At 37.7% G+C, this 25,406-nt stretch overlaps 1 protein-coding gene across 3 annotated transcripts in view; it reads left to right on the top strand.

Moving 5' to 3' along the window:
* The window catches only part of C9 (complement C9), a 46,144-nt gene extending 22,175 nt beyond the window's left edge, over positions 1-23,969 (top strand). For all 3 annotated transcript variants that reach the window (XM_008526614.2, XM_070586934.1, XM_070586935.1), the window contains 6 exons: positions 4,278-4,532; positions 8,350-8,590; positions 10,566-10,691; positions 11,907-12,085; positions 20,012-20,240; positions 22,990-23,969. In XM_008526614.2, coding sequence (XP_008524836.2) covers positions 4,278-4,532; positions 8,350-8,590; positions 10,566-10,691; positions 11,907-12,085; positions 20,012-20,239 — 1,029 coding nt within the window. In that variant the 3' untranslated portion in view covers position 20,240; positions 22,990-23,969. The remainder of the gene's footprint in view (positions 1-4,277; positions 4,533-8,349; positions 8,591-10,565; positions 10,692-11,906; positions 12,086-20,011; positions 20,241-22,989) is intronic.
* Positions 23,970-25,406: the final 1,437 nt, after the last annotated feature.

Below are 25,406 nucleotides of genomic sequence, written 5' to 3' on the forward strand. Positions count from 1 at the left end.
ATGAGACGGCTATTTCCACTCACCTAAAACCCTTCCAGCTCTTTCAAACTATTTCTTAAAGTGATTTTTACTCTACACCATGCTGCCCCAAACTTACCACCTTCCTGAAAGTCACCTAAATTCTCTAGAACCATCCACAAACTGGACCCATCATTCAAAGGATTAATATTTATCACATTTAGAAATACCTTCTTTGGTCTAAGCAAAATAATAAAGAATAATAACTAGCTTATTCTGAAGCAGGAGCTGCATAATCTGTTCTTTAAATGGTCCCATTTGTGACCCGTAAAGTTTGCCTCACTGAGTTATTACAAAGTCCTTTATTATTGTGGTCACTCTCACCAGTTTGAAAAACATACTTACTTTTAAATAAATATGGCTAAATAAGTATGTAAGTATGTCCTTTTATTTCTAACCATGTTGTAAATCAGTGCCTCTCCACTGCAGCCTGAAGTGATCATGCTCTCCCCTGAGTGTTAAAGATTTTAATGTCTGGACTATTTGGCGTATTTTTCACATGTAACCACATTGTCGTATTTTTGTACCTGTAAGTCCAGAATAGAATCAGTTTCCCACAAATCTCAGGTATTTTGGATTATTGACCTTTTCTTTAAGCATATTTTTTGAGGGGAAGATCATAATCTTTCTAAAAAGTATTCTATATGTTCTACTTTCTTAGAAAGAATATACCAAAGATAAGGTAACCCTTGCCATTGCTGATGGAAGAAGAGTGGTTGCTGTGTTGTTTTATTTGGTTTTTAGTTCTCAAGTCTGTGTTGTACAGTTCGCTTGTCTTCGTCACTGTGACCAGTCCCTTAGTTTCTTTTTGTGGTAGTAACTGGTGTGACGCAAGATGGTTAGGGCTAGAGGTTGCCTGGGACTGATCTTGAGGCCACATTTGGAGAGTAAGCTGCTGTTTTCTCTTATCTACAACTCTGGAAACAGATGTGTTTCCACATTCAGAATGTTTTGGATTTTACAAAGGTGATGTGGTCCTTACCCTGTATGTTACTTACAACCCCAATGCAGTTAGAAGCAGCATCCATAATCAAATACATTAATATTTCTGTAGCAAAACCAACCGATATTCACTCAAAGTGGGAGAAATGAAGACTATACATAACTTTTTGTCAGTTCAGATCAGATTAATCCCTTCCACATCTATTTTGTTCTCATAAAGAAACTTGATTCCATCCTTGACCTTCCTGCTTCCTAGAATCTTACTTTTTTGGTCTCTCTTCAAAGACTTTTGCTCTTCTCTCCATAATGATTCCAAATGTTGGTCCACCTCTGAATGCCTATCATTGAGCTCAGACTTCTGTTTGGATGCATAGATTCCTGCCTTTTTCAATCCAGCTCTTGTCTCTATGCTTTCTGGGATGACTCCCCCCTCATTGTGAGGGCAAGTGAAACTCTACTCACTGCTACCAACCTGGCATAGTGAGACAGGACCATTCAACAGCATCCTAATTGATGCCCTGACCAGCATCTTCTTAAGCCTGCAAGTGATCCTCGCCACTGCTAAGTTGATCTCTGCCCTGTGCCAGTTCCTTTCTAGCCATTTCAAGTATAAGTGCAGGTGCCAACAAATTACACCCCCTCATCTTGCAGCCGATTAGAAGACAGTAATCTAAGAAGACCCTAGCCTACCAGGAGAGTTAAAGAGAGGTGTTTTCTGGGTGCCATTTTGCTCAACTTTGGCACTTTTCCTCCTCGAAGACTGAGTAGAATTTTCTTCAATTGCTTCCGTTAACCTTATTTTTAAGGACAATAGAAATCCTATTCATTTTTCAAGGCCAAGTTCAAAGCAGCCTTTTCCACAAGCCCTTCTTGATTGTACCAGTCAGAGTTTGTCAAGCCCTTTTTGGCAGTGTAGCGTAAGAATTAACGACTCAGCCCTGGAATCATTCTTCCACGCTGGCTGAGCTACTTCCTAGCTGTGTGACCTTGAACAAATTTCTTAAACTGTATTTCCTTACCTGCAAAATGGAGATAATTATAGAAATTACCTTAAAGGTAGGAAGTTAAATGTGTTATTCTACATAAAACCCTTTTAACAGCTCCTGGCACAGAGTAAGCACTCAATGAATATTAATTATTATTGCTAGCTATATTGGATCTGCATATTAAATTTAATAAATTTTTATTAGCATCTACTATGTGCCAGGTACTTTAGTAAGTGGTGAGGCTATAGTGGCAGGTTGGTAAGACAGACATGGTCCCTGACTTTTTGGAGCTTACCGTCTGAAGGTCTATTAAATAAGCAATTATATAAGGGAAGTGTTTTTCATTTTGTTTTATTTTAAAAGAGGAGCCAGGAGAGCTTATACAAAATGGATTTGTTAATCTGTGGGATCAGGAAAGTCCTCCCTGAGGAAGTGATGTTTAAGCTAAGACTTGAAATAGGAGTAGGAATTGACCAGGCCAGAGGATATAGTATGTGTGTGAGACAATGTGTATGTGTGTGAGCGTGTATAATGTTTGTGTTGTGGGAGAATGGGAGGGGGGTTGTTAAAGAACATTCCAGAAAGTAAAAGCAGCACAAAAGCTCCCCGTGGTGGAAAGAAGCATGGGCTGTGGAAATAGAAAGGTGGCCAGAGGGCTGGAGTACAGTCAGGAAGAGATTAACTCGGAAGAAGTCTAGTTTAGATTTTACCTTAAAGGCGAAGGAAAGACTTTGAGCGATTTTAAGCTGGGAAGTGACATGGTTAGGTTACTCTTCTCCTTTACATCGAGCACTTTTCCAAGCATGCTTTGCTCTAAAGAAAATTATACGCGTTTTAGTCTTTCCCGTTTGATGATAACTTTAGGTTCCCTGTCTTAGTCTGTGCAGGTTGCTATAACAAAATACCAGAGACTTAATAGCTTAGAAACAACAGAAATTTATTTCTCCTAGTTCAGGAGGCTGGAAGTCTGAGCTCAGAGTGCCAGCATGGTCAGGTGAGGACCTCTTCCAGGTCCCAGACTTCTTGTTGTGTCCTCACATGGGGGAAGGGGCTAGGGAGCTCTGTGGGGTCACTTTTCTAAGATCACTAATCTCATTCATGAAGGCTCCTCCCAAATGGCCCACCTCCTAATACTATCTCATTGGGCATTAGGATTATAACATATGCATTTGGGGGAGGACATAAACATTCAGACCACAGCATCCCCTGTGCAGAACAATTCCCCAGCGTATGCTACTGAACCCAGTCTATGCCACTAACTGAAGAGCTGGGTGTCTCCTCCCTAGACGAGAGTTATAACCTATTTCAGAGGACCTCTGGAAAAAGAGCTGAACCATTGAAATTAACACCCCTTTCACTGATACCTAACAATAGCCAAGTTAGCAAAAAATGCTTTAATTGAAAGTTTTAATTTTTAAGTAGGCTGTTCAGGTTTTTTTAATGAAGAAATAAATGCAGTAAAAAAAATATTCAAAAAGTCTAAACAGCACAAAAGACTATGCAAGCAAAAGCAAGCCTCCCCGCCACTCGAGATTCCCATTTCACAGTTCTCCTTCTCAAAGACAAACACTCTCTGTGGTTTGTCTAAAAAAAATTCGCAAAACAAAGATTGACCCTGAGCTAACATCTGTACTACTCTTCCTCTATTTTGTATGTGGGGCACTACCACAGCATGGCTTCATGAGCCACATGTAGGTCCACACCTAGGATCTGAACCCACAAAACCCAGGCTGCCAAATCGGAGCATGTGAACCTAACCACTCCACCACCGGGCTGGCCCCTGTCTATTTTTTTAAAGGCAGTAGAGTACAAAGGTTAAGAGGCAATTCAGGTTCAAGTCCTTGCCTTTCTACTTAAGTTAATCAACATATGTAAAATATTCAAGACAGTGCCTGGACCATAAGCCTTCAATAAGGGTTAGCTTTATCATTTCTTTTTTCCTTTCTTTTTTTTACACAAATGGTAGTACATTGTGCATCTGTTTCAAAACTTGCTTTTAATTATTAATGTATTAACTTTTGAAAGTTTGCTGTATTGCAAGCCCTTCATATGCATTATTTCATTGAATCTTTATAGCAACCTTCGGGATAAATATGCTGAGCATCCCCATTTACAGGCTAGGAATCAGACAAGACACTAGGAGGTTAATGTGTAATGTCCTCCAAGTCATGGAATCTGTATTTGGAGCCCAGCCATCTCACTCCAGTGCCTTTGCTCTTAATTCCTTTGCTCTACCACCTTTCAAATAGCTGCTTGATTTTTGTTTCTTTCTGTGTCTATTTTGGGTGGCTTCTTGTATATCATTTTCAACACTTTGTCATTCTCTTCTAGACCAAAGCTGATAAAAATTTTAGAATTGAACATTATGAACAACAGATTCAAGCATTCAGGAGTGTCATCGAAGAGAGGAGGTCACATTTTAATGCAGATTTCACACTAAAATTTACACCTACTGAAGCAAAAAAGTGTAAACAGGAACCTGAAGAATCCTGTAATGGAACAGACTCCTCAGAAAATAGAATATTTCGATTTGCATACTCCAAAAATGAAACTTACCAACTGTTCTTGTCATATTCTTCTAAGAAGGTAAGGCCAAACACTTAATATAGAGACTATAACAGGATATTTTCAAACTAACCAACCCCCCTTTTTTAAGTTTAAGCATTTAGAAGAAATAGATCTCCTTTTTTGTTGCTTCAACAATCTTCACAGCATCTTCACCAGGACTGGATTCCATCTCAGGAAATCACTTTTTTTTTTTCAGATTTATTTTTATTTTTTTAATACATTTTTTTTTTTGAGGAAGATTAGCCCTGAGCTAACATCTGCCACCAGTCCTCTTCTTTTTGCCGAGGAAGACTAGCCCTGAGCTAATATCCGTGCCCATCTTCCTCTACTTTATATATGGGATGCCTGCCACAGCATGATTTGATGAGAGTTGCATAGGTCCACACCCAGGATCTGAACCAGTGAACCCTGGTCCCTGGGCCACCAAAGCAGAACATGGGAACTTAACTGCTGCATCACCAGGCCGGCCCAAGGAAACCACTTTCTTTAGTCATCCATAAAAAGAAAATCCTCATCCGTTAAAGTTTTATCATGAGATTTCAGCAATTCAGTCACATCCTCAGGCTCCACTTCTAATTCGTATTCTCTTGCTGTTTCCACCACATCTACAGTTACTTCCTCCACTGAAGTCTTGAACCCCTCAAAGTCATCCATGAGGGTTGGAATCAACTTCTTCCAAACTCCTGTTAATGTTGATATTTTGACCTCTTCCCATGGATCACAAATGTTCTCAATGGCATCCAGAATGGTGAATCCTTTCCAGAAGATTTTCAATTTACTTTGCTCAGATCCATCAGAGAAATCAATATCTATGCCAGCTATTGCCTTATGAAATATATTCTTAAATAATAAGACTTGAGAGTCAAAATTACTCCTTGATTCAAGGTAGGCTTCATTAAGGAGCTGAGATTTGAGCAAAGATTTGAAGGAGAAGACATAGCCAAATAGTTATATTTGGGATGACATATAAGTGAACCAGAAGGAGAAAAGGTTAGACAGGTTACCTTGAACCAGATCATTAAGAGCCTCACAGCCCATTCTAAGAGTTTGGCTTTTTCTCTGAGTGACATGGGAGGTCATTGGAACGTTTTGAATAGAAGATTAACATACCCTAATATATTTTAAATGATTACTCTGGGTACTCTGCTGAGAAGAGATTACGAGAGTTGAGAACAGAAGCAAAAAGATTTGTTAAAAACTGTTGTAGGAAGCCAAGTGAGAGATGATAGTAGTTTCTACAGGACAAGTACAAAGTCAAACATGACTCCAAGGTTTTTGGCCTGAGCTATTGGAAAGATGGAGTTGCTATCAAGTGAGATGGAGAAAAGTTCAAGTACAGCAGGTTTGGAGAAAAAGACCAGTAGTTAAGTCTTAGAGGAAGTCTGAGATGTCTATCAGTCATTAAAATGGAGACATCAAGTAGGAAATTGGTGTTATGAGTCCAGAGTTTGGGAAAGAGGTCTGAGTTTGAGCTATAAATTTGGGAGTTGTTGATACATAGATGATGCTTAAAGTCATAAGGTTTTGTGAGACAACTAACAGAGTTAATGTAGATAGAAAAGAGAGAAAGATCAAAGACTTAACTCAAGGAACTTGAGTAGCAAGAGGTTTGGGGAAAGAGGAGGAACAAGCAAAGGAAAGCAAGCGTAATGTAATGTAATATAATATAATGTAAAGCAAGGCAATGTAATGGCCTAGAACCTCGCTACTCAAAGTGTGGTCCATGGTCCAGCAGCAACAACATCTCTGGGAAGCTAGAACCTCAGACTCTACCCTAGACCTATTGAATCAGAATTTGGTTTTAACAAGATTCTCTAGGTGATTTTGTTTGCACTTGATGCTTTGAGAAGAACTGCCTTAGAAGACAAGAAAAGGAACTCTATCAAGGAGAAATCAGTGATGAACTGTGTGAAATGTGCTAATATGTCAAAGAAGATGAGGACCAAGAAGCAACCACTGGCGTTAACATTATGAAGTTCACTGGTGACCTTGACATGAGAAGCTTTGTTGGAGTAGTGAAGGCAGCAGTATAACTGGATTAGATTTAAGAGAAAATGGGGAGAGGAATTGGAAACAGCCAGTATAGAAAACTCTTTAAAGGAATTTTGCTTTTAATGAGGGCAAAGAAATGAGTAGCAAATGGTCAGACAAGTGAGGCCAAGAGATTTCTTTTATTCCTTTAAAATGGAAGAAACAACAGTATATATAGATGGGAATGATCTAAGATCTACTTCTAAAATGAGCTGAGCCAAAGAACATATCATCTTTCTGATAAGATATTCCTCCTAATTTTAACAACAATGAAAAGGAATCCAAGTATGTTTTGTACACCTTTGAGACTCCATTGAAAATTATTAGGCAATTCATCAGACAGGGAACTCATATGACATTATATACGGAGTAAGTTCCTTTAAGACTTTTGTTAGAGACTGAATCATCCACTATCATCTGAAGTTAAGTCTGCAGTGTGAACGGTTGTGCTTCTAAAACACAGAAAGTTTGGTGTGATGTTCATATCTGCTAGGATGTACCCTTAAAAAAATAATAAAGTGTTTTAAACTCCCATGCAATCAACATGTGCTAACCACAACTACAGCAAGAGAACCTCAAAAGAACCACCTACAAAATCACGGGTGTCAATTTCGTTTAGTTTTGGCTAGGAGAGACTCTGGCATGGAAGCTCATAGTTCGTCTCTGCCCCAGTATTTTCCTGGAAATTTAAGCCATCATCTCTGAGAACATTTAACTGTTGAGCTGTTTGGGCTGACTTGAGATCCATGTCTTAAAATATTGTCTGTCCTCTCTCTGTGACCAAAGATTGAGAGGACATAGTGGAAGAAGGGGGAAACCCAAGATGTCGGTTTTTAGTTCAAATTGCTGCCACAGACGATTTGTGTGATTTGAGGCAAATAACTTGATACCTTTGGATCTGAGTTTTCTCATCTGCAAAATAAGAAGGTTGGGCCTCATATTTAATGTCTACATTTCCTTCCACTGTTAGCATTTTTAAATCAACTTAGTGAGGTATAATTTACATGCAATAAATGCAAAAATTTTAAGCATATAGTTCCATGAGTTTTGACTACTGTATTCACCTGTTCAACGACCTCCTCAAATAAGGTACAGAACATTTCCATGACCTCAAGAAAATTCCATGATGCCCTTTGCAGTCAATTCTCTACAGCCTGAAAGGTAGCTGACTAGATTTCTCTAAGCATAGCTTAGTTCTACCTGTTCTAGAACTTCATATAAATGCAGTCATACAGTATATACTCTTTTGTGTCTCTTTTTTTCACTCAGCATCATATTTTTGAGATTTATTTATGTTGTTGCATGTATCAATCAGTAGTTTAGGATTTTCTGTAGCTAACTAGTATTCCTTTGCGTAAATATACTACAGTTTATCAATTCCCCTGTTGATGGGCATTTGCATTGTTTCCAATTTTAAGCTCTTCTGACAAAAGCTGCTATAAAAATCTTGTACAGGTTTTTTTGTGGACTCTCTTTTCACTGATCTTAGGTAAATAAGTAAAGTGGAATTGCTGGCTATAGGATGGATGGATGTTTATTCTTATAAGAAACCGCCTAACCGTTCTCCAAAGGGGTTATACCAATTTACACTCCTACGAGCAGCGTACAAGAGTTCCAGTTGCTGCGCATCTTCATCAACAGTTGGCCTTGATAATATTTTAAGTTGGCCATTCTGGGGGGTTGCAGTGGTATCTTACGGTCATTACTAAAAAATTTATTGCCCATGGAAACTCTAAATTTTGTGATTTTTTAACTTGAAGTAATGGTGATAAAACTTATATTTTTCTTCTGCTCTACAACAAAGGAAAAAATGTTTCTGCATGTGAAAGGAGTAATTCAACTGGGAAAATTTGTGATGAGAAGTCGGGATGTCGTTCTGACAACAACTTTCTTGGATGATATAAAAGCTCTGCCAACTGCCTATGAAAAGGGAGAATATTTTGCATTTTTGGAAACCTATGGCACCCACTACAGTAGCTCTGGGTCTCTAGGAGGCCTCTATGAACTAATATATGTTTTGGATAAAGCATCCATGGACCAGAAAGGTATACCTAGAGATAAAGTTCTTACTTCTAATGCTGCTTTAACCTACAATTATTCCTATTGCTAACCTCTTTCAGTGGTTAAAAACTTTAGAATAGAGTCGTGTAACCTGCTTCTTTGAGAGAACTCTCTCCGTGACCACTGGCATCTAAAACCCTATCGAACAGCAAATTGAGTTCCACCTCAAGCAAGATGATTTAGTCATGCATAAACTCGGCAGCACGACTGAGAAATGCACAAAGTCATATTGTATTGCACTTTAATGTTATTTGGTGATGCTGCTTTCTGTGAAATACTATTTAAAAGGTGAAAGAAAGTACAAAGGACATAATTTATGTAATCTATCTTTTCATCAGTAGACTGATTCAGTTATATGTATGACAATTATCTTCCCAAGTATTCTTCAGTATTGGAAGGGAAATGTTCTAAATTTCCTTTTAGGGAGGAGACTTATATGTTAGAGCTTGGACAACTCAGAGCTACCCACTTAAATCTATTTACCTTCTAGCCTTAGTAGACAAGGATCCTTAGGTCAATCCTGGTGTCCTTGAAGAGGAAGTCATCTTTCTTACTTCTCCAGTGGCAATACCTGAGGACCAAGCCATGTCCTCCATCTCAGTTTGGGATGTCCAGACTCTGTCTGGACTTGGAAAGTTCCACAGCTGAGGCAGAGAATCTTACCTCTTTGGAGTCTCTTAGGTATTTTCATCCTCATCCTCAGAATCGGAGTAATCCTTCTTAGGTTAAGGTTGGAAATGTAGTACTTTGGATTTCTAGCATTGTCTTCCATTTTTATCCTTCTCCTTCCTTGACCATGGGAAATGTCACCTGATACTTCTCAAGTTCTCACTAATTGTGGGTGCACAAAAAATATTTGTTGAATGAACGAATGCCTAAATGCCCACAAATCTCTGCTTCTAAATCTCACCGTGGACCACAGGGATTAACTTCTCCCACAGTGGGAGTGGGAGAAGTGGGAAAACTTCTCCCTTTTCTTTTTCATAAAGCATTTTGGCTTCCAGGACAAACAACCACATATTTGTGTGTGTGTGTGTGTGCGCACACATGTGATCCAAAATGAAAACTAAGAGCAAAAACTGACGTGGTCAATGAGCTGAGGCCTGGGCAGTATACTCTTAAAATAAAGGAATCATTCCTTCTCTTAAATCAGGGAAATAGACAATAAACTATATACTTGAGTAGACATTAGGATTTTTCTTTCTAATAACAGGAGCATCCACGCACCACAATGAATCAGCTTCCAAGACAGATGTCTACTAAATAGCATTCATAGGACTGAAACAAAGTTGTCCTATACACAAGCCACCTGTACAAAGCAATGAACTACCTACCTTAATGACAAACTGAGTCCTCCAAAGAGGATCAGGAGATGATGCATTCCATGACCAAATTATAAAGTCAGTGCAGAGAAGTGCCAAATAGCCAGACGGCTCTGGGTTCAAATACCAACCTGGCTCATTACTAACTGAGTACCATCAGCAGGTTACTTAACTGCTCTGTAATTCTGTATCCTCATTCATAAAATGAGGATAATAATAGAACTTACCTCAAAAGGTCAATGCGAGGGTTAAATTAGTTAACACATACAAAATGATTAGAATGATGCTGGGCATATGCTAAGTAAGTATTCAATACGTGTTAGACATTATTGTCTCCCTTCTACGGTATTAGAGGTAAAGGATTTTACGATAACCACCCTCCTCTGACCCATGACCTTTTAAACAAGGGGTAAATTTGTATGTCCTTTGCCATTAAGTTAACAAGCAAAGTCCAAAAGAGGCCAGTAAATTCTAACAGGGAGACAAAACAGGGACAATATGACCGCAATGCATTTGAGTTGGGTAATAATGTCTAGGAATCCAAGTAAGTATGTCTCTTAAAAAATAGCAAAATTGGAATTTACTTATGATGTCAATAAACATTATCCAATTATTTTCAACTAAATACATTAAACAGGTGTTGAACTGAGGGACATACAGAGATGCCTTGGGTTTAATCTGGACTTATCTCTGAAGGATAAATATGAAGTCACAGCAAAGATTGATAAAAATGATTGTTTAAAGAGGAATGAGAAGGAAATTGGTAAGTATGGCCTCACTTATGAGGTTAAAAACAGAAGGGAGGGGCCGGCCCTGTGGCGCAGTGGTTAAATTTGCACGTTCCGCTTCTTGGCGGCCCGGGGTTCGCCGGTTCGGATCCCGGGTGCGGACATGGCACCGCTTGGCACACCATGCTGTGGCAGGTGTCCCACATATAAAGTAGAGGAAGATGGGCACGATGTTAGCTCAGAGCCAGGCTTCCTCAGCAAAAAGAGAAGGACTGGCAGTAGTTAGCTCAGGGCTAATCTTCCTCCAAAAAAAAAAAGCAGTGCATAACTTTTTAAAAATATAAATATTGCTTCTGTTGTTAATCTTTAGCAGATTTACAAGCCTGAGGTGATGCCAGAGTTCTCAATTTTTACTCTAATCAGAAATAGCTAAGAGCATTTTTAGAAATACAAATGCTTGAGACTTTGTTAAAGGGTCAACTAGTAGTGGGGAGGCAGAAGAAAGGAAAGCTTGATATTTTAAAAAACATACCAACCACTGACATGTGGCCATGATTGGAAACCACTAATGAAGTGAAAAGAAAACTGCACTTGCCACCAAATGTCATAATTTCAATATTTGGCCCTTAAGCTAACTGTGGAATCTTGGGCTAGTCACTCCACCTCTCTGAGCCTCAGTTTTCACATCCATGAAAATAAGGAAGGATAAACAAAAATCATCTTGAAATTCCTTTCCAGTTCAAAAAATTCACAACTCTAAAAGATTCACAAAAGTTTCTTAAAACTAGTTTAGTCTGGAGAGAATGAGGGAGAGACGGATAGGAATTTGGGGTAGAAAGAAATTTTGCTTTTCACTTTATTCTTTTTTGTACTTTTTGATTTTCTACAATATTAAAATAGTTTAAAGCAAACCTATACAAAATATGATTATGAAGTTAAGTATATAACTAAAAATATATAGAACATCCAAAAGTCATGTTTGGTTCCTATGTGTACATGTACATGGTCATAAACTTTGAATTATCAATGTATCTCAATTATCGTACTATTTTTTTTAAAAGATTGAAGTCTACAATTGGCTACTAATAAAAATTGCCCTTGGAGATTTGGGTGAAAAACTTACATAAGTAACATCTATAATTAAAATTGAATAAATATAGTAGAATACACTTTACAAAAGGAATTCAATAAATGTTTATCAAATATCACAGAACTATACATACCTCAATGTATCTTCTTTCTCTCCTCAGTAAACATCATGGATGGTAGCCTCATAGATGATGTTATTTCACTCATAAGAGGAGGAACCAGAAAATATGCGTTTGAACTGAAAGAGAAGCTTCTCAAAGGAGCCAAGACGGTTAATGTGACTGACTTTGTAAATTGGGCCTCTTCCTTAAATGACGCTCCAGTGCTCATAAGTCAAAGAGTAAGAAATGTTTATTTTCAAATAGAAGAGTTTGTCATTTTCTTATTAAATGTCCCTGTTGGTTCAGATGAACAGTTAACGTCATCTGAAAGAGATGTGCACTTTCAAATGCACTCCTCTCTCATCCCTGGAGGGAAGCACTGCACAGAAGAAAGGTCAGCCTGCTTGAGTTTGAGTCTCCGTCTCTCACTAGATGTGTAACATTTTCTGATTTCTGCACCATTAAATTCTCCAGGGCTCCATGCTTATTTGGAGAATTTAATAATCCCTTGCCTTCCATTACACTACCACTTCCAACCCAGAAGAGTTGGATCTACAGGCATGAGTTGCTTGATGAGGGGGACACATTCTGAGAAATGCATCGTTAGGTGATTCATCATTGTGCGAACATCATGGAGTGTACCTACACAAACCTAGATGGTATAACCTACTACACACCTAGGTATATGGTACTAACCTCATAGGACCACTGTCATATATGCAGTTCATTGTTGACCAAAACATTGTTAGGCTACACATGACTGTATTAAGAGCCCTTGGGGAAGGCAAGTTCATAAGGTCTCAGAAAATAAGACCAAGGGTGAGTAATTCTTATGGTCTGGAAATTCTTTTCAGTTTTATTAACTTGAGTTACGGACATGTTGCCATTTTGATAGGACTTATTATTGGAAAATTTTGTTCCTTCATTCTATTTTATTGTCTTTGTAAAGTGAGTGAAGCCACCAAAACTACCTCATTCATGGGAAGGGCACTCAGACGCCAGAATATTGTAGTCTACTCTCCCTTTAGGTTACAGAAATTTAGCCATTCATGGATGTGCACATAAATCTATGAGACTTCAAATATTTGCCCCAAAAGTAGGACAAAGAGGGAGAAAAAGTTTGCTAAATTAGCATTTCCATATATAAAATTAAAATCAGAAGAGACCTCTTTTATTTTATTAGATTTTAATCATATTTAAATTCATTGTCTTGAACTCTGAAATAAATCTATGTCAAAAGGTCTTAAATAAGGAAGGAATTGATTTAAGTGGATATTTCCATCCAGATGGACACCCAAAGTGGCTTGTCTTCTCATCTCTACAAAGGAAGTTCCACTGTCCTTGAGTGAATCCAAGATTCTTCTCTGAGAAGGTCTCAGTAATGGTCTAGCATATTCTAGAGCTGATTTTTAAAAAACTCGAGTAAATAAATCATCTGCTAAATATTTACTACTAAATTTACTAGAAGTCTTCAAAGACCTTCATCAGTCCACTCATACACTCCTACTGGCTGGATGCAAAATATAGTTTTCCTATTTTTAAGGGCAAATATTGACCTCGAGATTCTTAGATTAGTAGTCATTCCATCTAAAATAGCTATATAAGTTTCTTTCTTCATCCATTGGAAGCCTGGGCATTTCATATCAATGTTCTACATAAGAAAATGACAACTATAGATAGTTCACCATGAACCTTTTTTTTTTTTTTTTGAGGAAGATTAGCCCTGAGCTAACATCTGCCACCAATCCTCCTCTTTTTGCTGAGGAAGACTGGCCCTGAGCTAACATCTGTGCCCACCTTTCTCTACTTTATATGCGGGATGCCTGCCACCACATGCCTTGACAATTGGTGCATAGGTCCACACGTGGAATCTGAATTGGCAAATCCTCGCTCGCCAAAGCGGAACCTCCAAACTTAACTACTGTACCTCTGGGCTGGCTCCATGAACCATTTTTTAAATTTATCTTCTTGTAGATAAAGTTCAGAAAAATGATGAAACATGACATTTTTTATTGACTTTGTGTAGCTTTTAAATCTCTAAAGAGATAGGAAATATAGTATAGTTTGACCTCAAAATAAATTCCAAGTTGTTTTACTCTCATAAATTCAGTAGAAGTGATCCTTTGGTTAATGGGAAGCTGTTTTCATGAGGTAATTATACAATCTCTGATCACTAATTCATTCTTTGGTGAGTCGAATCATTCTATTGTTTGTGAATGACATACTCAAACAGTAGGGATGGTCTTAATATTAAAATAATTGACCCTACTATCTAATTATTTAAAGAATTGGTAACACTGCTCCCCACCCACACTAAACTATTAACTGCTTTATATTTAATCCTCTGTAGCAAATTAATTCAATTATCTAGGTATTTATGTTGCAAAGAGTTTATCTTGGAGGAAACACAGTGAAGTTATATTACTCTGTGTGTGTGTGTGTGTGAGGAAGATCGTTGCTGAGCTAACATCTGTGCCAATTTTCCTCTACGTTATGTGGGATGCCGCCACACCGTGGCTTGGTGAGCAGTGCTAGGTCCGCATCTGGGATCCGAACCTGCAAACCCCAGGCCACCAAAGCAGGGCGCATGAACCCAACCACTATGCCACTGGGGTGCCCTGGATTATATTACTCTAAATTAAAGGCTGTATAAATATATTACTGGGATTTTCTAAGTAAAACACTTGGATATATTTTTTCCATACATCATATTTGATATAGTATAATATAAATGAAAGATAATGATACGATATAATATATAAATATATTTTTTCCCATACTAAAGTAATTATGGCCATGCTCCATTCAGGAGAACCCTGTGGCTTTGATTCTGTCCTTGTCTGTGAGCTTCAGCAGACCCCAAACTGCTTCTTGAGGAATGTGTTGGCTGGAGGAAGTTTCCCTCAGCCCTCTCCATGCAGAGGAGGTAGGCTGGGCCTTTCACTGAGTATTTACTTTTGTCATAGGCTTCAACTTCCCTGGAAGTAGATTGATTCTCTTTCCAGCTTGCCTGAATGTTAACACAAACGGTTCCACATTTTATCTCAACAGAATAGCTGAACTTTGGTTTCTTTCTTAAGCTTACTGCTATAAACTAGCTATAAAAACGTCAGCTAAGAGAAATTACATTTATTAATGATTGCCTGAGAGGTATAAAGTTTATGATTTCCTCCAGAACAATAGCAGCAGAGATTGGTACAGCTAGTATAGACCATATTCGCTTCCTGCGAAGTCTGGTTTTGGCGTTATAAAAAACAAAGTTGTGTAACTCCCTGCTTTATTTATGAAAAGGATGTTACCTAGTGCAACATCTCCTTTATGAGGCCCCATGGGAGAGATTACTCTTTAATCTCAGTTTCAAGGATCATTTTGTTTCTCTTTGGAATCCAGTTTTTCTCATACTCATGAGATCACTAAATTCAGTTGTCTTACTCAATGCACTAGACAACATAACCAAATTTGTGACCCAACTGGCTGGGTCTTCCTGGTGTGAATTTTGTGCTTTGTGTTGCTTTTGCCTTCATCTTGCCTTTCCATTCTCAGTTCCCTGTTTCTCTTTTCCCTCAACTTATCCACCCACATGTCAAGATATATTAAGCTCTTTCTTCAGCAACTTTGGTAATAATGGACTAAGTAAACTACCATTTTTGTTATATTGTGCAACTCTGAGCAGTGATGCACCAGATGTTAAAGAGTATCAGTATTTTAAAGAGCTGTAGGGGCCAGCCCTGTGGAGCAGCGATAAGTTCACACTTTCCGCTTCTCCACGGCCCCATGTTAGCCTGTTCCGATCCCAGGTGTGGACGCGGCATCACTTGGCAAAAGCCATGCTGTGGTAGGCATCCCACATATAAAGTAGAGGAAGATGGGCACGGATATTAGCTCAGGGTCAGTCTTCCTCAGCAAAAGGACGAGGATTGGCAGCAGATGTTAGCTCAGGGCTAACCTTCCTCAAAAAAACAAAAAATAAAATAAAATACAATAAAGAGCTGTAGTACTAGAGCTCTGTGGTACCGTCATTAGAGTGATAACAACACAGTGAAAATCATTCCTAACTCTCTTGTATACAGATAAAAATAACACTCATTCTATCAACAAACTATATTTGGTACACATAGTTTAACTAGTTTGGAAGCCTGTAAGAAACCTAAATGTACTTTATATTAAACTATATTGCCAATGCATTTGTATTTTAGCAAGTTTCATGATAGATTACATACACTGAAAATGCATCTACAAATGGTAGAAAGAGTTAGCCAGGAGAGGAGAAAAATTAAAACTGTTTTCTTACTTAATAGAAGGCCAGAGTTCACCAGAAAAAGATGTGGCTTTTCGGAAAAACTTAAGTACATTTTAATTGCTCTCTGTCTTCTTTTGGGACTTTTGACTCCAGGGTTTGAGGCGCCACTGAAACTGCTGCCATTGAATTTCCTTCCTCTTCATCTCTTTGAACACTGTTTATGCATTTCGTCCAAACTGTATTTTCCCCATGATCCTCTATTCCTGTATCTTAGATTATCTGGCCTTGCCTTTCCTTTGAAAGTTAAAATAAGATGAACTTCTTTTCTTAAAAATCAAAATAACTCCACCACAGGATTATGTTGTTTGTGCCAATGTGGCAACGTTGGTAAGAGGTTTCTTTCTTCCAAATGAATATGACATAGTTGAAATCTGAATCCTACATACTAATTCATAAGGGGCTACGCTGGTGGACAGTTGTGTTGGCTTTGTAGAAGTTCTCGATATATTCTGGAGATGAGCCTATTCTCACTTAAAAGTGTTGTAAATGTCTTCTCTCGCTTGGGGAGTTGCACCCTTTAATGGTATTTTTTGATAACAGAAGTCCTCTTTTTTATTTTTTATTTTGAAATAATTTTAGACTTACTATAAAACTGCACAAATGGTTCACACAGTAAAATAGCACAAATGCTACAGAGCTCTCAAATACCCTACACCCAGCAGCCCCTTATGTTAACAACTCACCTAACCATAATACAATTAGCAAAATCGGAAAATTGACATTGACTAAACCATAGGCCTTTTAAAAATCTCACCAGTGTTCCCCCTAATGTCCTTTTTTCTGTTCTAGGATCCAATCAGGACCCCCCGTTGCATTTAGTTGTCATCTCCTTTGTCTTCTCCAATCTGTGACAGTTCTTCAGACTTTCCTTGTCTTTCATGACCTTGACACTTTTGATGAGTATGAGCCAGGGACTGTGTCAAGTGTCTCTCAATTTAGTAGAGGGAGGTTATGCATTTTTGGGTACCGCAGAAGTGATGTGTGTCCCTCTCAGTGCATCATATCAAGAATTATGATGTTGAGTTTTTTTTTATTTTGATGTAGTCAAATGTATGTTCCTTTTCATTATAGGTAGTGCTTTTGTGTCCTAGTTTAAAATCTTTCCCTACCTCAAGTCTTGAAGATACTCTCCTATATATTCTCCTCCAGAAGCTTTATTGTGTTCCTTTTACATTTGATCTGCAATCAACCCTGAGTTGTTTTTTGTGGGGGGTAATAGTTAGAAGGTCCCTTTTTTTGAAAATTTCTTTATGAATATCTCGTTGCCCCAGAACAATTTATATTGTATTATTGATTATATCTCTTGAAACCAAATGTCAGTCTACTTTCAAATTACTAAGCTACTTTTAAGATTTTCTCCATTGCCTTTGTTTTTTAGCAATTTTACTCTGATGTGCCTGGGTGCGAAGGGAAAAATTTTTAACTTGCTTTTCATTAATGGGGTATCTTGATGTCTTTTACCAGGTTTGTAATATTCTTAGCCATTAGCTCTTCAAATATTGCTCTTATATATTCTCTCCTTCTGGAACTCAAATTATATGGATCTTTTACCTTCTTATTCTATTTTTTGTGTTTCCTACTCTCTTTCTATATTTCCCCACCTTTATCTTTTCATGCTTCATTGTCGATATTTTCTTCTAATCTATATACTCCAATTCATTAACTTTGCTTCAGCTGTCTCACATCTGTTATTTAACCAGTCCATTAAATGTGTATTACAATACCAAGTTCTACTATTTCTATTTGTTCATTTTTACAAACTTTCTATTTTTAAAAATAATTTCCAATTCTCTGCTAAAATTGTCAATCTTGTCTTTTATGTAAATGTAGTTATTTTAAAGTCTATATCTGATAACTCAAATATAGCTCTGTTTCTAGGTTCTGTTATTTCTACCGGTTCTGATTCATATTGCCTTGTTTCCTCTTGTACCTGGCTATTTTTATTGTGGTCTGGATATTATACTTAAAAAATTGTTAGAGGAGTAGCTCGAGGCCTGGCATGATTTTATTTTCCTCCAAAGAAAGTATTTATTTACATCTGGAAAGCTTCTCTGGTACTAATGATTCAGGATCACTTTAATCCAAACCAGGCCGCAGTCTTTTCCAGGCTTCCCCCACTTCTGGTTCCTTCTTCCTTCTAGGGCTGTAGGCCTTTGGGTCGAACCCAAAGCACAACTTGTTTACCTTTGTTGTCCCTGAATTCCCACCTTTTTTCCCCAGTCCAGTAATGTGCTCTTCTGCTTCTTAGCCTCTTGACTGCCTCTTCCTGAATTAGGAAATGCGTCAAGGGGACTGGTGGCCCAAAAATACCAGGCTCACCTCAATGAATTTCCATCTCCTCCCGGATCATAGCCTGGTCATTCTTTATTACCTGGTTAGCTCTCCAGGGCTGTCATGCACATTTTTAATTTTGGTCCAACTTTTCTCATTATGCTCAGAAGAAGGATTAGTTGACATTATTTAATTGTTATTAAGTTCCTGTCTTTTGCAGGAATTTGTGGTATATTTTTATCTCCTCTTTCTTGAGTCCTTAGATTCCAATTTCTTTTAAATTTTGTGGTCTCTTATTTCAAAGTGCTATTCTACCAAAGGCCCTCGATTTCTAACAACTTATTTACTCAAACAGTTCTTTATAGTCACACAGTTGAATTTATCTAAATTACAAGGATATATGAGGCAAGTTTTCTAAATGTATTATGGTCCCTCCACTAAAAAACTTTTTGAATTCTGCATTGTATGACTGAAATACTCTTCTTTCTGCCTTAACACCTTCAAATCTCAGTTTAATAGTCATTTTCTTAGAAAAGCCTTTCCAAGCTTTCCTGACTCAGTTCTAGCAACTATGTATCTTGCTCCAGGAATTTGTGTGCAAAATAAATCATTTTACTTCATTTTCTTTAAGTCTAATTAAATTTGACTTTGAGATCCCACCCCTTCAAGTTGCTGGAAAATTTATCCTTCATTTATGTGTTGGATGGGATTCAGGGAGATCTTTCCTCATTGTCTAAATTAGTATGAGAATCCTGATGCTTCTTTCTGGGAAATGGGGATATGATACATGTAAGAATTTAGTCCGTTGCGGTCACCCTGATAACCTCGTTGTTCAAGCTCACTTGTTCACTAGGAGTCAAGTGGTTCCAAGCCTTCCATGCCAAGATGGTGCATGAGAATCATTGATAGAACTGGAGCCCTGGTCCTTGATATCCAGCTTCCCTAGAGGCAGCCCACAGGGCTTGTGACTTCCCAAAATAGCTGCTAAAGATTTAGTTATGGTTTCTTGCTACTTGCAGTACATACTCATTCTGTCCCCTTCCCTGGTCTGGAGGAATACCTCCCTCCGTGGCGTTCTACCCACACTCCTCCCAGCGAAAATGTTTCAATGAATTTAGGCTTTTAGAGAAAAAAGCTAATAAAAAGTTTGCCTTCAGGGGCATTCTGGACCTGGCCTTGCACACAAACCACCTTTTAGACAAGAGATGGCAAGCACCTGGCTACCTTCTGGAAGAGGGGAGGAGGGAAGAAGGCAGCAGAAACAACTCACAATAAGTATGTCAATAAATTATCCTGCCAAAAGTTTAAATCCACGATTGCTCAATTTTGAAACATGTATACCCGTCCTTTGTAGCACTATCAAAGTTTCCATTTTAAGTTTGTCTGTAAGATTATTTAGTATCAGTCTTCTTACCTGCATAATGTGATCTTCATGAGATCTCTAGTACAGTCTTAAAAGCTAACATCATATCTGGCAACAACATTCAATACACCTTTGTTGAATTAATGAACCAATAAATAAATAAAGTGAAGATGTTCCACAAGTTCCATCAGTAGAAAAAGACCTCAAATTAAATGTTTTGCTTTCTTGCAGCTGTCTCCTATATATAATCTGATTCCAGTGAAAATGAAAGAGGCACACCAAAAGAAACAAAATTTGGAAAGAGCCATTGAAGATTATATCAATGAATTCAGTGTAAGAAAATGCCATCCTTGCCAAAATGGAGGTACAGTGATTCAGATGGACGGACAATGTTTGTGCTCTTGCCCAATCGCATTTGAGGGAATTGCCTGTGAAACCGGAAAGAAAAAGATCTCTTAAGGTGAGAACAACTTATTTGAAATTATTAAGAACAAAAATGTGCATTCTGGGATTATTTAATTTAAAAACTAGTTCTTGAATTAATTTGTCCTAAACAGCTAGATTATCTATGTAAACAGAGAATAAAAATGGGATGAATAGTGAAAATGGACAAATCAGTTTTTACGTGTCATTTAGCATGCAGTTTTAACACTTCTATGTTTATATTTAAACAAAATTATAAGCAAATATTAAATTGTAATGATTGTATTACTTTTAAATTATCAAAATGTTCATATAAAGAGAAAAGTTTACAGAATATAACAAACATCCAGCTACTCATCATCCAGAATTAACAAATGCTAAACACATGTATACCAAATATACTTTATATATCCATATATAGTACACAGACTGTGTATGTGTGTGTGTGCATACATATACATATGCGTAAATACTTCAGAGCCCCTTTATAAGAAAGACAATTACTGATACTTTGCATTACATCCTCTTCCTCCAAAGCCCGGGTGCCACTCCTCTCTCCCACACACCTCAGACACATCACTTTCATTGTTAGTGTGCATCCCACCAGTCCATATTTTTGTACTTGTACTAAATATATAAGTACAAAAAATAAATCGATGTTGTTTTAGATGTTTTTAAAATTTACGTGAATGATATTTACTGAATTTTAATTTTGCGATTTTATCTTTACTAGTGTTTCAGAAAACTGAGATTCTGCAGTTTTAAGCTAATCATCTGAAATCATATTTTGCTTTTTAGGAGGAAGAGTGACTTTAGCCTTATTTCTGAGACTAAGAGGATCTGCTTAGTCTTTCATTCTGGTAGAATTAAGTAGAATCCTAATAGATAAATGAGATTAGCTCAAGTGTTAATTATCACAAGATTAACTAGTAAGGTTAATTTCCTATAGAAATCATAGCTTACATTTTTGATTGAACAGTTTTCTACAACAAAATTTCTGAGACAATCATGTAGTTTCCTCAAATAAGGACTCAGCCTCGGTTTTATCATTCAATCATAATTTCAACTCTTACAACAAAAATTTTAATATTACAAGAATGTCTTTTGCCCTCTCAGCAAACACACTTAGAAACTCAGCAATATGGTAACAATATACATGGTAGAATTTGTCTTCAATATTGGGATAATTGACTTAGAAATATATGCTCCTCTAGCTCACATCTCATCTATCTAAAGTGTCGCTCTAATGATTTCTATTCCAAAAAGCATTTGCATGCTCCAAAACTCCCTGCTGTTGGCACTCAGCACCCCTGTTTTCTACCCATCTCTCTCTACGTGGAATATTCAGCAACATTCTCTGTGATTTCATCAGCTCTAACTTCGAATTTTCCAGTTCTGTTTTTTCAGGTACATATAGTCTACCCTTTAACCAATCTATTGAGAATTTTTAAAAAATTATTTTTCTAAAATTTCTATTTGGTTCTTTCTCAAGTCTGTTATTTTTATTTCCTAGCCTACTGGATTTTTTTCCCCTACTTTTATCTCTTTGAATATGTTAAGCATGTTCATATGGAAGTCCCTCTCAGATTGCTCCAGAATATACAGTTTCGGCACTATAATTCTTTGTCTGTTTAGTCTGCTTACTCATTCTCGTGGCATTTTTTCTTCCTTGAGTACTTAGTAATTTTTGTAAGTAGACCACAGCATTGGTCTTTAGCAGAAATTCTTTCCCGTGGGAACTCTGTTGACTCTGGGTAGTGAAGGTATTTCTAGGGTTAGTTTACTTCTTGGGAGGCCTTGCTGTTTTCATCCATTTGCACCCAGTTTTTTATGTAAATTTCTTGATTCAGGTTCCACATTCTGTGTTTCATGGATAATGGAAATCAAATTCTCTCCTTCTATATATATAGCATTTTTGAGGCCACTAGTATCTTCTGGTTGACTTGTCGTACCTGACCAATGATGGGCCACCAGTTCCTCGCTGAGACACTAGACCATGTGAAATCTTTCTTGTTGAATCTTTCCCTTAAGGAAGTTCTTACAGGCATCCAATTTTCTTCAGAATGTTCAGTTTCAGCTTCCCACTTAAACTGGGCCTACCCCCATCATGAGGTTGAAAACCTTAGCACATCATCTTTCTTTTTACGTACTATTTACTTAAAGTGGAATGCACTCTGACTTTCTCTTCCCTCAACCAATTCAACCTCACTCTCCTTCATTCACCTTCTCTGTTTCTACTCCTTCTAGACCAGTGGTTCTCACCCTAGTTGCTCATTATATTTACCTGGTTAGATTTTTTTTAAAAGGACAAAATCAAAAATAAAACAAAACAGATTATCTCAAGTCAATAAAACCAGAACCTTTGTCATGGATCCTGCCTGGGCATGGTTCTTTTTCTCTTTTCTTTCTCTCTTTTTAATCCTCTGGTTATTCTAATCTACACCCAGAGTTGAAAATTTCTATTCTGGACTCAGGCTAATTAACATCTCTTTAGTGAAATCTCCTCCAATTTCTATAGGAATCAGTTCTCTCTCTATGCTCCCTGAGCACTTTTCCCTCTGCTCTTCTAGTACTGATCGCATTTACTCTCCCTACACAAGATAAATATCCCCTCTAGTTTGGAAATGTGTCTTATATCTTAAACCTCATTCTATTCCCAGCACCTAGACAGTATCTGGCACATGGCGGTGCAACAGGATAAGGCAATGAATAAATGGATAGGTGGATGAACTCAAAGTTGAAGTCCTATTAATCACTAAAACTTGATAATCTTTTGTTTTCTCTAGGATGGCCAGACCAGAAAAACAGAGCTGTTGCTTCCCTGGGATTGTATGGAAAGAAAAACATCAGGACCTTCCAAGTTAAGACCCTGCCCTTGGAGATAATTCTTGCTGCCAAATGAAAAGCAATAAGCTTCGTGAAAATCCTGCCAATGTCTGAAGTCTCCTCTCTCTTAGATCCACAATGCTTCTTTTCCTCCTTGAACTTCTATGATGTTTCCATTTTTTAATTCCCTAATAAGGAGCGTCAGCGCTGAAATATGCCAGGACTGCTTTCTCCCACAGGCAATGCCAATCTCTTGCTAACAAAACAAAATTAAGTTTAAAAGAGGATGTTGGTTAAAAACACTTTAAAGTAATTACCAAAGTGCTTTGTATGGTTAATATCTTCTGCCAATTCCATTACCACGAGTCTGTGCCATTTGCTTTCTCTCTTGTTTACATAGTTGTGTCTTGTTTGGTCATTTTGTTGACACGGGCATGCATTCATTGGGCAAGTAACTACCGGGCACCCACCACAGGCACAGCACTCTGCTCATTAGTCTTAGCTCTCCACTTTAGCTCTACGTCTCCAAGGGAAAAACCATTTTGTATTTGTAACCAAGATGTATTAGGTTAAATCATGTGAAATTGCCTCTATTCAGTCATATTTAACCACCACAACAAAAAAACCAGCAATTTCATATGATCCAACTTAATATCTAGCTTTATGAATTGTATAAGGGAGGCTACCCACATAAGAAGATGATTAACTGGCTGCACAATTTTATCCATTAGATAGTATAGTACTTAAGGCCTGAGAGCTTTTGAAAAGGTCTGAGAACCCTATAAAAAGAAAATAAAAGGAAAAAAAGGGGCCAAAACACAAAGGGAAAAATGCAAAATCAAAATTAACAAATGTTTAATTAAATGTCAACATGTGTCAAGTCAGCTTCATTCATTGTTATTCTTATTATTAATAAACATTTCATGCATTTATGAATACATTTAAGTGTTTTTCTCACTTTGCAGAAATTTTCAAGAATGCACATGAATGCTGAGAAATCACAGTAAATAAATTACTTATTAGCAATTAAATTCAAAAGCACAATTTTAAAAATAATTTTCAAGTTTATTTTTAACAGCAAAGAACAAGATTATTGGATATCAGATGCATTTTAAGTATGATATGGAAATGGTGCTCTAAAAATAAAAGTGCCAGGTCATTTAGGATATTAAAATAGCCCTGGGAGCTCAAGAGAATTCCTGTTCCCTGCGCCCAGAAGTCTGGGTGAATCAGAAAGAACTAGGATTTGTTAAATGCATACAAATACTGAACTCTACTCTTAGAAAATCCACTGTTGAGAGAGTTTTTGATGTTCTAAGAGCATGTGGATCCAGGAGGAGTTATCCTAGTAACTACTGAGAATTCCTTGCGCGCTTGTGAATTACAAATGTCAAACAAGAAAAGAGCTGAACCCCCAGGATCGGCTTAATGTTTATCAGAGTCTTTTCTACTAGAATTGGGGGCAAGAGTGCAAGTTGATGACGAGATCCTCCAACTTCCTTCTTAGGTGGCGTATCTGGTAGAGCATTTCCAGCAGGGTGCACCATTGAGACACCAGATCTGCCCAACTGGAGTTAGCACAGAGAGGAAAGTCTCTGGACCTAAACCGAGGAAGAATCACCAGAACTTCGGGGAGATCAGTACCTCCCAGTTGCTAGGCATTACACGGCTCAGCCTGAATTGTGATTTGGAAAAAACAGGCTCCTGAGAAGGGAAGTCGTAGCTTAGTCCGACAGACAGAGTGTGTTCTGTCACCCCCGCGTGCTCTCTGAGGGGGCACATCACAATTCAAGGAAAGGGACATGTGGGGAAAATAGTTCTCTGACACTCAGACCGTACATTCAGATTATTATACTGAACCTCAGTCGCTATCAAAAGGACCTGGAGAAGCTGAATGCATGCATTCAGGTTCCCTTGGGCCTAATGGGAAAAGAAGCTTCACAGTATTGCTACGTTTTTACATTTTTCCTTTTTTATACTTAAAACTCAGGTTGCTTATTCATTCTGCTGATCACATGGTAGACAGTCAACACATGCCTGCTGACTGCCAGTGTACACCTGGCCTCACATCATTGTCTCCCCAAGGTCATTTGATTGTGTACACAGCAAGACACTGCACACAACAGCCCATAACAGCAGCCTCTGAGTCAGTTTCCCAATAGTAATTATTTATGAAAAATAGCCCAGAATGGTGGATAAAAGACTAGTCTCAGCTTAGTTGATTTAAAACAAAAAGGAGATGATTCTCTCTCTCTTTCTTCCTCTCTCTCTCTCTTTTTCATTCTCTTTTTCTCTCTCCCTCTCTCTTTCTTTCTCTTTCTCTCTCTCCTTCTTTCTCTCTCTCTCTCTCTCACACATGAAATGGGCAAACAGCCAT

This window comes from Equus przewalskii, chromosome 20, assembly GCF_037783145.1.
Source record: "Equus przewalskii isolate Varuska chromosome 20, EquPr2, whole genome shotgun sequence".
Classification (NCBI taxonomy): domain Eukaryota; kingdom Metazoa; phylum Chordata; class Mammalia; order Perissodactyla; family Equidae; genus Equus; species Equus przewalskii.